This window comes from Quercus robur, chromosome 4 (assembly GCF_932294415.1).
Source record: "Quercus robur chromosome 4, dhQueRobu3.1, whole genome shotgun sequence".
NCBI classification, from domain to species: Eukaryota; Viridiplantae; Streptophyta; class Magnoliopsida; order Fagales; family Fagaceae; genus Quercus; species Quercus robur.
The window spans coordinates 41,415,924-41,431,120 of NC_065537.1; the positions used below are offsets into that span (position 1 = coordinate 41,415,924).

General features: G+C 31.7%; 1 protein-coding gene across 1 annotated transcript; it reads right to left on the reverse strand.

The window, feature by feature from the left end:
* Positions 1-872: 872 nt before the first annotated feature.
* On the reverse strand, positions 873-6,550 carry LOC126721801 (COP9 signalosome complex subunit 8-like). The gene is made up of 5 exons (XM_050424860.1): positions 6,390-6,550; positions 6,237-6,316; positions 5,599-5,780; positions 2,041-2,148; positions 873-1,179 (listed from the first exon to the last, which is right to left on the reverse strand). The coding sequence occupies exons 1-5, from the start codon at positions 6,471-6,473 to the stop codon at positions 1,040-1,042; spliced, it is 594 nt and encodes a 197-aa protein (XP_050280817.1). The 5' UTR covers positions 6,474-6,550; the 3' UTR covers positions 873-1,039.
* Positions 6,551-15,197: the final 8,647 nt, after the last annotated feature.

Here is a 15,197-nt window from a genome sequence, read left to right on the forward strand (position 1 = left end):
GGCATATGAACAATAAATAAATAAATAAATAAGTGAACAGTAATTTTTCACACATTTAAAAATTATTTTACTACAGTTTTTTCGGTTTTCAGCAAAATAAGCTGTATCCAAACGAACCCTAATATTCACTCAGAAAGGAAAAATATTGATTTATTATGTAAAACTGGTGTTAAGTTAGTTACTTTTAAAGATAAATACATAAATCTTCATTAAGTTAGTTTAATTAACAGAAATTAACAAACCCACTTGAACAACAACAACAACAACAAAAAGGAAAAAAAAAAAAAAAAAATTGAGCCCAATTCTAAACTTTTAGCTCAAGTTCTATAACAAAATAAATGAATCAAACTTGAAAATTCTAGTTCTTGGCTTATTTATAAATCTACTCATCGCTCAATTGGCACAAAGACTAGGCAAAGTTTACTTCCAATTAGTTAGGTTTCAACTCATCATCAGGAACTCGAAATGTTGCCTGTAATGATAGGTGGTGATAAATAGGTTAGCTTTATTTATTTAATTGAGTTTTTCTTGTTTTGTCTCCATCCGTGGTGTTCATGTTTGTATCATCTGAGTCATCTGACTCAAAAATGAAAGTTAAACATAAAAATTATTCCACTTTCCTATTTTATTTTCACTCATCAAACATGAACAAGCTGTTCATCGCATTTGGTAAAGATTTTTTTTCAATTCTGCACAAGGGGGGAAAAAAGGGAGAGATATTTACAAATTATATTCTAGAACAGTTTTCTCCACATTCTAGCTAACATTAAATGGTTTGACAATCTTTTATTATGAAATTTGAACAATTTTTGCATTTGTTTGGCAACAAAATTGGAAAAGCAAATTGTATAGGTCATACTCAAGTAACGACATTAAATCCAATGAAACATGCTTTTCACTTCCAATAATTTCACTGAGATAAATATTACTAGAGTAGTTTCAAGTATGGGATGGAATATAGTATATACGACAATGCTGAACCGAAAGGCAGTCTCCTAAGCAAAAGACATTCATAGCTCATACATTCTCCAAAACTCGATTAATGCTCAAGGTGGAAGACATATTCTGTCAACCGCTGCAATTTAGTTGCATCTAGTTTTTGCTCTGTCACAATAGTCTGCTTCTTCACAGTAAGCATTCTAGAAGCAGGGTCCACAACCCAACCTTGCTGCAGGACATCTGCATATGCCAGCCAACCAAAAGTCCATTAGCAATGAAAATCAAGCCAATTCTACTTGTCAACAAGCCTATGGAACTGCGAGCAATGTGCCTGCATTAGCAAATCCTAGCCAACAACAATTTAATAATAGTTGCAAGGGAACTACTGAAAAATTAAGCATTGCACAACCAATGGCATTACATCTAGGTGACTTAACTATTTTTCTACTATCAGATTTTAACTTAAAATTTTTCTTCTGCAGAACCATAATGAATGTTCACAGATCATAACAAATAGTATCAGAAACAACATAATTTTGCAGGCCACATTTGGATTTATATATCAACTGTCACTATCTTTGAACAATCATGGAACCTCATCTTTTCTAAGGGCTGCCTTCAACTGAATGGTCCAGCATAAGTTCTCAGGAATTAGGATTGGCTAATTAGGCAGTGCTGACAGTTTTTTCTGCTGAGTAGCAGCAAAGATAGGACCTAAACTACAACCAACAAGATACGCATTATCAGCCAACATGCTATGAGGTCCAGCAAGACAATGCAAGACCTTTAGAAAAGGCCTTATAAATCTTTAGTATGGAATTAAGCAACACAGGAACCTAACAAAATTTTAAATAGAGGGGGACCACCATCACAAGTGAATGAAGTCATCGATATATTTGAGGTTCTGGTAGTACAAGTCCCCTTTGGATGGTTATTTATTTTTGTAATTTCTAATTGTACAGCTGACAACAATAAGATCACAATCTGGAAGATAGACATGCTTAAATCAGAAAGGAAAACAGTAAAGGAAAGACATTCACACATTGAATTAAGAAGGCAGCAATATCTGTTTAAGTCAAGCATGGAATATACAATACTTACAATTAGTGGCATCATCCTCACTCATTCCTAGAAAGAGAGCAGTGTCTTGGATGCTTATTGTAGAATAAGCAGAAAGCATCAGGTGAAACATCCTCTTTGTGTAAAGCTCTGTAAAAGGTTCAGAAGACTGTTATTAATAGGTAGGAGATCTCATGTGTCATGGTGCCAATCAACTCAAAGGTCATGATCAAAAAACATGGAATATAACTATAGTACACTCAAGAAAATTTAATACATATAACGTGCCCATCTTTTTGCCTATTGGTTTTTCAACTGTAGAAATAATTGTACAAGCCAATGAGTTGTAGCTCAAATGGCATCTACCCTTGTAAGAGTCGAGTGGGGGTGAGGGCATGGGTTTAAGACCCACCACGTTTTTTGTACCAAAAGATGAAAAAAATTGTGAAAAAAATATCCAATAAATCTTCAAATAAATCAATTTCAAAATAACAGCAATAATAACAAAAAACTCTAATCCCAAAACCTTTGCAATAAATCAATTTCAAACTACAAGGTAAATAAAATTTGAAAAAGTATAATATACTATCCTCATTCTAATTCTATTTCAAAGAATTGCCTTAATATTTGAAAATTAGAAACTTCCTTATTGCAATAAACAATCATCATTCAAGTATGAATCTCAATGTTTCAGGTTTACCGAAGAAGATAGATTTATAATTCTATATACATTAGATAGTGCTTTGAAAATGAAAACATATTTACAGAATTCAATAGAATTCCACAATGACAGAATCCATTATAGGGCTTAGCCGATTATATTTATGCCAAACCTCAAACCCAAGACCAAAAGATCGTATCATTTACCCACTTAACAAGTTATCAAAAAAAAAAAAGCATTTACCCACTTAACCACAAAACTACAAGGTCAGGCATACAATTAACAACATATGTAAGGAAGGACAAAATTACAACTTTTTATAGGTAAAAAACCAAACTCGAGCTGAGTTTCAGGGATGTAACATGTAGTAGTTCCTTTTAATTTATCCTACACCAATCTTTTTAAGGCTTTAGATCTCATTTCTACAATAAATTCACAATTTTAAAACAAATAAAAATGATTAATTATGAGGACAAGAATTGCTTGGTGTATTATAAATAAAAATGGTGATTATATTTAATTTGCTAAAAGTTTTTATAATGTTGAAGAGTCCTGAGAGCTCTGATATCTTATAATTTTTATCCAATCCAACCATGCTTTTTTTATTGGTAAGTAACACAAGTGTCCAGTGTGTTTTAAACCCACAACATCACCTTCCACCCACACTTGTGAGAGGAGAAAGTTCCATTTGGATGGAGAATTCTCTCATTTGGTATAAAGGAGAAGGGGAAGGGAGAAGCCAAGCCCCAATGTTTTATTCACCCAACCTTGGGATGAAAACTAGGTGGGGATTGGGGAGATTAAATATGATTACTATTTTTCTTTTTTTTTGATAGATAAAATATGATTACTATTTTACTCCTTATCTCTCTCAATACCCATCATTAACCACCCCCCCCCCCTTTTTATCTCTCAAAGTTTGCTGTGAATCACAGAATATGGACTTTAGAAGCAAAAGTCCTCTCTCCCGCACTGCATGGCCAATTTACCAAATTGTATCAATTTGAAAACTTCAACTTTCCAGATCTTTCTGAAGGACCCTGGATCATAGCCAATGAGGCCCCCTTTTCACAATATGTCAATTTAAGCCACCCTCTCCATCTTTCATCTCTTCTCAAACACAACATTAGCCCCCCAACCATATACCTGCCCCAAATTTATGGATCCATGAATTAGCTTTGGTTACTTTTGGATACTCCAATATGAGCCAAATCACCATCCTCCAAACCCCATTCTTTATTCAATTAATAATTGCCAAATTGCTATTGAAAAGGCCCCAAAAGATTACAATGAAAGAGAAGGAACAAACAAATAGATCTAAGTTGAGACAATTTGCCTCACAAAACAAGAGCAGCCTTACTAACTTCATTTAAGCCTAATGGAATCTTGCCACAAGGGTTGTTTTGCTCCCACCATCAAAAAGGGGAAACCATCCTACAATTTTCTTTTATAAATAAATAATTTTATTGGAACACAACAGCATATATGAAATAGACAAGAAGAAAAACACAGACTAGTTCCTAAAATATAGGAGTTTAGTGAAATACAACATCTTTGTTTGAGATCCACTTATTTTGCTAAAACTGAAAACTTTTTGCTGAAAATACTATAAATAAAGGTAAAAGTTAGCTGAAATAGTATAGTGGGACCCATGAATAATACCAAAAAGTGCAATGGGGTCCATAAATAGTAGCAAAAATAAGATGAATAGTAAAATAAGCTAGCCTTTTAATTTGGAGCCAAAAGCACACAACAAAAAACTCAAAAAGAGAGAATTTTCCAATCAATGATAAAATGCTCTAAGCAAACTGAAATTTGAGCTTCACCACTGATGTTTCACAGCCCTAAAAAATCTGAGCATTTTGTTCTCTCTAAATACAATAACAAATAAAGGAACAGCTTTCCAGATTCTGCCATTAAGGTAACCATCTCATCCAGAAAGCCAAAAATAATCGATCACCATTACAGACATGGTCAAAAGATCATACAATTTCCTTCTTTGAAATTGGAAGAGCAAGTTTCAGTACTGTAGAAACAACCATGGAGTTTACTAAGAAGTTGAGTATTATGGAGCTGGTGAGATACATATTTAAGTAGATTGAGTAGCCAATAATGTTACTAAAATTTTATTTTTAAAAATATAAATATATGAAAAAAGAAGAAGGCCGTGAGCATGGATACCATGACTTTGAAGGTTAATCTAAACTGATAGTTGAAAATAGGTTATTCTTCACCCTGTTAGTGAGGCTATAAGCTTGCAAGTTGCAACTTCCATCGAAGAATAATATAGATAGAAGACATGGTGCCTTGAGGTGCTTTTCAAATTAAATTCAGCAAGAACACCTAGCAAAGTGTTAGTTGAGATTCTAGCACCTAACCTTTTTTTTTTTAAGTAACAAAAAAAATTATTAGAAAACAGAAACCAAGTACACTGGGGGTGTGCAGAGGGTGAGGAACAATCAAACTCTCAAATTACAATATTTGAACGAATCTAAAAGAGAAATAAGGAGAAGAATGAAAGGCGACACTCCAATCTAATAATGTACGAAAGAAGAAGGCTTTATTGTCAAGGATGAATAGACCGTTCACATCCCTCAAAACTTCTAGCATTCTATTCATGCCAAAGATACCACAAAATGCAATGTAGCACAGCCTTCCAAAAGAACCCTGTCAAGCTGCGAACATATCGATAACCCTCTTTGGCATAACCTATTGGAGTCCAAATAGACAAAACACCATTGTCCACAGCTCATGAGCTATTGGACAATGAAGAATAAGGTAGTCCACAGACTCCCCATCCCTATTCTTAACCCTATTCTTAACTCTTTAAGACTGATACATATTTTTATTGGTAAGTTACACGCGCCCAAAACAAACAGGTATGTATATGCTAAATAGTGGTAATGTGGTATTGTGTAAGATGTAGTTTTGAAACTTGCCTGAGAATGCAGCAACAAGACACTGAACTTCCTGACTCCAATCAAACCCACGAATAGCCTCATGCACACCACCATAATCTCTCATCCATAGCTTCTGACCGATTTTCCAAACTGCAACCACTTCTAGCTGACTCTCCTTAATTGCAGAAGGTATCGATTTCCACAGAAACCGAGCACTGTTACTGAAATATACCAATCCACATATAAAACTCTAAATCCCACTAAAATCCAGGTCACAGAACAACAACAACAACAACACAAACACCGAAACCCATTGTTGCAAAAAAGGGTTTACATGAAACCCCAATTGGGAAAACAACAAAAGTCTGATATGAAAAAACAAAACTTAATAATACAGTTCTTAAATGCAGTAACTTAGGTTCTCCAATTAAATCGAAAAACATGGTTGCATTGACCAACAAAGTATAAACAGTGCTATTTTTTTCTAAATCCAATCCAACTATGTGTTTGAATTTAATTGGGGAACTAAATGTACTACACCTAAGTAACTGTATCTAAGTTTTACACAATATTAAAACAACAAAAGCAAAAACAAAAAAAAACACGAAAAACATCAACCAGTGGGTGCATCATGAAACAAAGTATTTTGGGTTTCAACCAAAAAAAAAGAATCATACATATCATCAACGTAAATGTGGGCAAGAAGATGAATAGAGTAGGGCCAATCGTCCTCATAAGCAACGCCCTCAGCAGCAGCCTGTTCAAACAACGCTATTAACTCAATTACAAAATTACTATTATATTAACCAAAAATTAGAAGAAGAAATTGCCTGAAGCAAGAGGTTGTCACAGATATCAGCGATGTTTTGATACGATTTGGAAGCCAAAGCCTTTGTGAGGGGACTAAAATCCATGCCTGAAATTCACTGTTTTGTTTTATAAAAACTTCATCAACCTATTTTTGTTCCCAACTCGGCAGGTATATATAATACAATACTACATGATTAGTATGAGTATTTTAAAGCCCACTGACCTGGGCTTTTGTTGGGCTTTGCTTCCAAGGGCTGGGTAAGTGATTGGATTTTTTTAGGAACGTTGTTGGAGAGTGTGTTTGGATACAGTTTCATTGGCTGAATCAAAAAATTATTGCTAAAATAAAATAGATAAAAGTAAAAATTAGTTGAAATAATATAATGAACCTATAAATAGTACAAAAAAATGCAGTGAAGCCTATGAATAATAGCAAAAATAAGTTAAATAGTAAAATAATTTAAATTTTCCATCCCAATCTAAACGTACACTAAGTATTGTGGAAATATGTATGGCGAAAAAATGTTGTAAAAATACATATTATAATATTTAAACAACGAAAACTATTGTTTAAATAACAGTACCAGACAAGCCCAACTTGTCCTCTAAATCAATTTACATATAATTTTTAGACTAATTGCACATTCCTCTCTTCAAATTTGCAAGAATAACACTCCATCTCAAACTTCAAAAGGAATTGGGAATCAGACCCAAACCAGTATAGTAAAAACTGATAAACTAGTCAAAAATCAATAAAAACTAGAATCAGGCCCAATTTTGGTTCTTTAACCGTTCCAAATTTTAATACCATGAAAAACACTCATCTCCCTTAAGACTTTAAGAAAATAACGCTCCTCTTTATGTTTATATTACTAACATAATATTCTCATTACCAAAATTTAACCATGTTCAGTAAAAACAAAACTAATAAATTTACAATATAAATGCAAAGTTTATCAAACATCAAAAGACTTCCAATTGTAAATTTCTCCACAACCAATTGGGAAAAAAAATTAAAAATTTTATTAAAAAACAAAAAAACAAAGCAAAACAAAACAAAAGTCTGAATATTTTAAAATACTCTTTAATTAAAAAGTTAAACAATGGAATTTTAATTCTGAAGGGGAGGTTGGAGGTTAATTTTGGATACCTACCTTTGAGCAAAGGGCATGTTAGACAATTAGAGCATTCACATTAGTCTTTGTAAAATAGAAAAGCTCCACAATTTTCCCAACAAGCCACCAAAACCTCCCATGTCAATTTATGTATAATTGTGTAAAACCCATCCACAACTACAATAAACATGTAAATTTACACTAGAACTATTCATTTTGCATTTCGTTTTTTATTATTGCTTTACGCATCCTGATGATGGAGGAAGAGAGTAAATAATGGTTGTTGTGTATGTAGAAAAAGAAACATTTTTAAAAATAAATAAATAATTGACATGTTCGTGAAATAGTGTTTAGAATAAATAATTTGATGTGCGTTTTTGAAATGTTGTTATATAAAATAAAAAAATTAGATTTTTATACTAAAATAAACATGGATTTTTGCACGAGTTAATATGAATGCTCTTAGTACGCAACATTTTTAACATCAATTTAATAAAGGCTGATCAAACAGATGTCAAGGGAGGGGGAGGGAAGGATTGTTTTTCCCTTTTCAAGTTTGGGGCAAAGTGTCATTTGTCCAAATCTCAAGGAAGAGGAGTGTAATTACTCCTAATTTGTTTTCAAAAATTTGCCCCCTAAAGTCAAATTGCTTGGATGGCACTTTTTTCTAGATAAATAAGTATATTTTATTCCCAAAAAAAAAAAAAAAATCCAAGATATAGAATAAGACTCAAAACACACATTGGGGGTTCTTAATACTCATGATACCCAGCTTTCACAATTTGAAAGCACCTACTTGAAATGTGACTATCACATCTAAACAGAGCTAGCCCTAGACATTTTAGAACCTAAGGTAAGAACTAAAAATGAGGCATTTTTTATACTTATATAATTAAATTAATGTTTATTTAACATTTTTATATTATAATATATTTCATTTAAAATCTATTTTTCTTGCCTTTTAAGATGCAAATTGACTAATTAAATTTTTGTATTCAAGTTCATCTAACATCTCATTTTCAATCGATGTTATCTTGCAATTGTATCATTCCGTTATCTTTTAACTCTTTTTGGTGAATTTCTTGCACATTTGTGATATTTTCATCTAAATTTTGTATTATATTTTGTTTATTACTAATGTAGGGATAAGGGATCCAAGAACATATGCTAGGCCTTGGGCTTTGTCCGAGGACACTTTGTGGTATGAGGACAGATAAACAGTAATGAATATGTAAGACTTAGGATCCCATGAGAGTTACAGGTGAGAATGTTGGGGAAGGTAAGCCGAGGAGGAGTGTATCTCTTTGGCTAAGTGAAATAGAGGTCAAAAAGAGTGTCTTGTCACCCAAGGTGATCTTCCGGGAAATTCTAGTGATAATGATATACGTTGTGAATGTACAAGACAACTAGGAGGTGGGAAATATCTAAGGGAAAGCTATTACCCCCACATTGAATGTTCTATAGCTAACTCTCTTATCACATTAATGAGGAAGTGATACATGAACAATAGTTTTCAACTTTATAGCTACTCTCCAGAGACTTCAGGAAGGTGCTGATGTGACAGGGATCGACACCAACAATCTAATCTACACGTGGAAGGCAGGGATGAAGGCAAAGGAATAGTATAAAATAGGAAGAAGACAATGAGAGTGGGAGATCGAGAAATTGAGAGAAAAACACTATAGCAATCAAGAATTGAACTTGTAATCAAACTTGAGAAGAAATATATAAGATCTGATTTCCTCAAATTGTGTCGAGGACGATTTTCTTTAGTTTAAACCAGACTATCTTCATTTTCTTGTCATTTGGATCTACTTTAATTGTTGATTGACTCATTAAAGCCCAGTTTTATAACCCACTCTCTACAAATTTATTGTATTGGGCTATTTGGGCCTAAGTTTATCAATCATTTGGGCTTGGGAGCCAAATTGTGTCATTACAATTGATAACACATTTATCCACTGACCCTTTTTTAGACTCAATTAATTTTTCTTCTTTTTTTCTTTTTTTAAGTTTTTCATATCCAGATACATATTTTCTAGTAAACATTTCTAATCAAACAATATATTTATAAAGACTAAAATAAAAAATACCTTTCAAGTGTAGAGCAAATGAGAAATAAAACCTGATTTATATAAAAAATATTGTTGTAGTTTCACCGAACGATAACAAGTTTTTAACAATTTCAACCTGTATAAATAAAGACTTATTCAATATATTACCACTATAACCCAAAAAAAAAAAAAGCGCAGACTTTATAAATAAAAATAAAAAATAAAAAAAACTTGAAGGCCCAAACAAACGTGAAATGTCCAGGCAGCCACATAACTCAACTCAATATAAAAAAAAACAAGCCCAATAGAAAGCGAAGTGCCCAAATAAATTATATTTGATACGGTGATACCTCAAAACTCAAAACCTTGAGCAGTTGAGAGAGGTGGAGAGTAGAGAATTAGAGAAAGAATGAGAGAGGCGGAGGAAGCTTGCTTCAGCAGTTGAGCCAGGCAAGTAGCCAGCAACAGTGGAGAGAATTAGAGAAAGAATGAGAGAGGCGGAGAGTAGAGAGGAAGAAGTACAGGGAATGGTAAAAATTTTAGGGATTTGAGTTATTTTATTTGTTTTGATGTGTGATTGTTTTGTGGTTAATCTCTTAGACTAGATTTGTAGTTTATCTTGTTGATTTTTGGTTTGTCTAAAGGATAATAATGTTATTTTTGGGCAATGATTTTGTTTAGAACCAATGTTTAACTGAATCTACCAAATTTTTTTTTTTGGTTAAAAGGATGTGCTGGATATTTTTAATTCATTTGAAACCCTTTTTTTTTTTTTTTTTTTTGCCTCTACTACCCCTTCTTTTCTAAAATTTTTAGGGCCCCCCTTCCACTTGGGGGCCTTAGGTAATTGCCTAATTGGCCTAGTGGAAGGGCTGGCCCTGCATCCAGAAGGTATTAGGAAAAAAACCTCTCACAAATTTAGATAGTCTAGAAAATAGATTCAACACACATATTGGGGTTCCTTATTCTCTTAACACATTCTAAAACCTTGCCTTTCCCAGAACAAGAAGCTCTCAAACTCAACAAAAACGTTAAATTTTAGAAATTATCTTTCTACAAGTTTAGATTGCTTGTCTTTCATATATTTGTCGATACTATATTTTGTTCACCTTAGTTTTACAGGCAAAAATCTCAATTTTGACTTTAACAATGCTGAAAATTGTATCTTACACAATGAGGTCTTGGTGATATCAAACAAAACATAATTTGTCCCAATTGGATGTTGAATTTAACGGTTTAAAATTAAAATGACCAAAATGCCCTTTGACAATTGAACTTTGGCTAAGTTCACAGAAGGTCAAACAATGTTTGAATTTCCAACACACTCTAAAACCTTGCCTTTCCTAGTGCTAGAAGCTCTCAAACTCAACAAAAACGTTGAACTTAAGAAATTATCTTTCTACAGGTTTATATTGCTTGTCTTTCACAAATTTGTTGATACTATATTTTGTTTTTACATGCAAAAATCTCAATTTTGACTTTAACAATGCCGAAAATTGTATCTTACACAACGAGGTCTTGGAGATATTTAAAAAAAAAAAAAAAAAAAAAAAAAAAAAAAAAAAAAAAACATAATTTGTCCCAATTGGATATTGAATTTAATAGTTTAAAGTTTAAAACGACGAAAATGTCCTTTAACAATTGAACTTTGGCAATAGTTCACAGAAGGTCAAACAATGTTTGAATTTTCACCTAACCACCAAATTTCGTCATTATACACCAAAATCCAAATTTCCAAACAATTGTTTGGCTCTTCACACTTCTTGTGAACTTTTTTAATACAGAGCGAGTAAAAGGGGCAATACGGAAGACTTGTCCACCCCGCAAAGCTGGGCTTTTCAGTTTGCTTTGCTCCATATGTGGTCAGCCTTCTTACTTATTTGCCTTGCTTGGACTATCAAAAACATGTAGGAAAAATTTAACTCGAGACAATAGTTTCTGTCATTTAAAAAAAAACTTCAATTGTCAGTTTTTTTTTACTTGACTTACCAAAAACGTTTATGAGAAGAAATTAATTTGTTTCATCGTGGTATCTTATCATATATATTATATAAAAGTTGAAGCACAACTAGAATTCAAATGAAATCCAAATTATTTTATAATCTGTCTTTTGCGTTATGTATCCAGTTTTAATTTTCTTAATGAAAGTTGAGATAATTACCTCACTCACCTAAATAAGATCACCTCAACATCACTATTGTTGAAATGATATAGGAGTTTTGACTTATGTTATTGTCTTATGCTTTAACATAATGACATGTGTCATCATTGCCTACATCATCTTATTGTTGAAATCTAACTTTTATAATATACTATTAATTTTTTTTATACAATATATAAATTTTACTCTATCCTAATCTAAGTATATATATATATATATATATATATGTAAAGTTCATTCCTGAAAATTTGAACCCTAACTCTTGCCCCCACACCCCACAAGCATTTACACCTGTAAAGTGACCATTGAACTAAGAGTGTATGGTGATTAATATACTATTAATTAAAGCCTATGTGTTGCATGGTTTTGGTAAACTTATAAAAGATACGGTTGATTTGAGAAGTACTCCCTCCGTCCCATTTTGTTTGTCCTGTTTGAAAAGTCAAACTTTTTAAGGGGACATCATTTATTGTCTTGTCTACCTTTTAAAAATGTATAAGTTTCCAAAACTACCCTTAAATAAATTTATCAAAAAATTGAATTATTAATAAAATAGGGGTATAATAGGAACATTAGTAAATTAATGATTTTTATTTTTAGAAACAGGACAATATTTTGGGACATCCCATAATAGAATAGAGGACAAACAAAGTGGGACGGAGGGAGTAGTAATTAAATGAATGATTATTAAATAATTTAAATAATTGAATAATTGAAGGCAAAGTTAATAAATGAAAGTCATTTCAAAGCAATAATTAAAAACAATCCAAGTTTCTAAAGATTTAAAACATTGGAAATGCTCATAGCCTTGTAACTTATTTAACACATTTTAGTGTTTTTAACGAGACATTCATGGAATCACGGTTTGAATCTCTTATAGTCATTATAACTATTGAACAAAAAAAAGAAAAAACATTGGAAGCAAGGTTAAAACTGGAATTGAAGCCGAGGAAGAGGGAGACACTCCAATGTGTTTCACTACACAAATAAATAAATAAAAATTGTTTAAAAACATTTAAAAATAAATAAAAAGTTAGATAAGAACTAAAGAAATTATACGTGTATTATGTTTGCCAAATAAACAAAGAAAATGGAGTGTTAATTTGATGCAACAAGTGATATTGTCTCTACCTTTTGAAGTAAGGATTATCTCTCCGGTGTTAGGATCATTCACACTGCTTAGCTAAAAAAATGGACGATAATTGAATTGAGATATGATTTTCCACAAGTGTAATAGTATAAGACATGAAAAGTCAAGTACATGACTTAACTGGTTACTTTAAACTATATAGCTAGCTGTATGAATTCACAATGTGGAAGGCATGATGTCTTAATCAAATAAAGAAATATCTCAATACAAAAATTCCTACTTTTTTTTCAGACTAAGCAAAGGCTGTTCCCATTGTCTTTTTATTTTATTGGAAAAAGTCTATTGTTAATCCAGTTTAAAACTATCTTCTTCTGATTAATTATGTGACGATTGAAAAGACAAATTATGCAAAATTTTAGTCACATAATTTTTTTTATGACGTGTGTAACTTGTTTAAATAATTCATACGAATAGTCTTATAAATCATCATGTAGTAAGTTAGAGGAGATAGCTAGTTTGAACTAGTTTAGAACCAAACTTTGTTGATAACTAATTTTTACCTTGATTTTTGCTTTGTTACAGGCAAATTAAACCATAAAAGTTGATGCTAAAATAAAATTAATTCAAATAAAAATCGCATTATATATATATATTTTTTGATTGGAAAAATCGCATTATATTAAACAATGGATCTAATGGTTAACATTGCAACTGACTTTCACAAAAATACAAAAATGTTATTCTATTATAAACGCTAGGCTCGCTAGCGAATATTGCAATGAATTAGCATGTGATCCATGGCTATCTCTCTTATCATTTAATTATTCTAAGTGATTATCATATGAAATTTTAGTTTTTAAATAAACTTTTGTTTTTTTTGTTTTTTTTTGTTTTGTGTGTTTTGTTTTTGTGAATTCTTTTTCAAATCTTATTGAACAACAACTAAACATGTACAGTATAATTCACAAATTCATACAGTTATATTCTTATTGTGAGTTTGGATTATAAATTATATGTGTGTTAATAAGCTGATAGTAAAAGGAATTCCGGATGGAAAAAAAGGGGATCAGACCAAAAGAAATAATATATATAAAAGATATTAAAAAGCGGTTCCTAATCAAAGTTTTCTGTGTAAAAACAAAAGAAATTATGCATAACCGTGTATTAAAAAAAGTTGATAAGAACAAAAGAAATTGTATTAATTTCTCTCTATATGGAGATATAAAAAAAAAAAAAAAAAAGAGATAAACAAAAAACATAATCCCTGGTAATTACTAATAAAAATATTATTAAAAGCAACAGTAATACACATAGTAATTGGGTAGGGTATCTATTAGTTAAAACTTAATTAATTTTAGGATAAACACAATTAAAAGAGGAATTTACATAATTAGCTAATTAATTAAGTGATGAGCTTGAACTCGGCTCATGTGCAAAATAAAATTAAATAAACAAGTTTGAGCTTTTAATAGACTTCACTAGCTTTCCAGATCTCGCAACACCTCTCAGTTGCACCATTGATCCTCCATGTTAGAAAAAGCGATCAAGCTCCAATACTTCCTAAATGTCCAAACAACAATCAATGCTCAATATGGTGAAGAAGGTGAATGATAGAATTTCCTCTCATGGATATGGAAATTGAGAGAAGGAAGATGTGTAGAGAAACAAAGGTGTTTGGCTTTCACAATGAAAGACACAACTCTCAAGGTGAGTGTTTCTAATCTATAAAACTATTTATCTTTTAAGGTTAAAACTTGTGGGAAAGAGATGCATATATAGAGGAGAAAAAAAAGGCACAGTTGAAAGTTTTAAACGTGAGCTGTCTAGGAGTACTCGCGAGTGGGCACACTAGTGAGTCACTCATGGCTTATCCAACTCTTACTGACTTTCAAAATTCCTTACGTGCTTCTCACATGAAAACTCGTGGGTGTTGCTTGTCACGAACCACTCATGAATCAGTCCTGTGTTCCACAAATTTTGCAATTCTTTATCAATTTTAAACCCAACCTAATTACATTAAAATCCCACAAAATAAAAGGAAAAAAAATGCAAGAAATTACAACAAATTTGACATTAAATAAAGCCAACAAAACAATTGTGGAAATTCACAACTTAACATCCCTTCCATTATGGTTTGTCACATTTTTGCTATATTTCAATTTGGTCTTTATTTGTTACACCATGTTTCAATTTGGTCCATAACCTTTTAATTGCGAAAACTAATTTTTTATTTTGGCCGTTTTCCATATTATCAATTTTCATTCAAGAGATAATGACAGAGATTAAATTGACATGATATTAAAAAGTTAAGGACCAAATTGACACAATTGAAAAGTTGGGAACCAAATTAAACTATGGTATAAAGTATTGAGACCAAATACGTAACTTACCCTAACATAAATAGTGAA

Bases quoted from the DNA above. Each gene is read 5' to 3' on its own strand.
- LOC126721801 (XM_050424860.1), bottom strand. From the start codon at position 6,473: ATGGATTTTAGTCCCCTCACAAAGGCTTTGGCTTCCAAATCGTATCAA. The intron at 6,317-6,389 runs GCAATTTCTTCT...TTGTTTGAACAG, and splicing joins GTGACAACCTCTTGCTTCAG to GCTGCTGCTGAGGGCGTTGC. The intron at 5,781-6,236 runs GTATGATTCTTT...GGTATATTTCAG, and splicing joins CACATTTACGTTGATGATAT to TAACAGTGCTCGGTTTCTGT.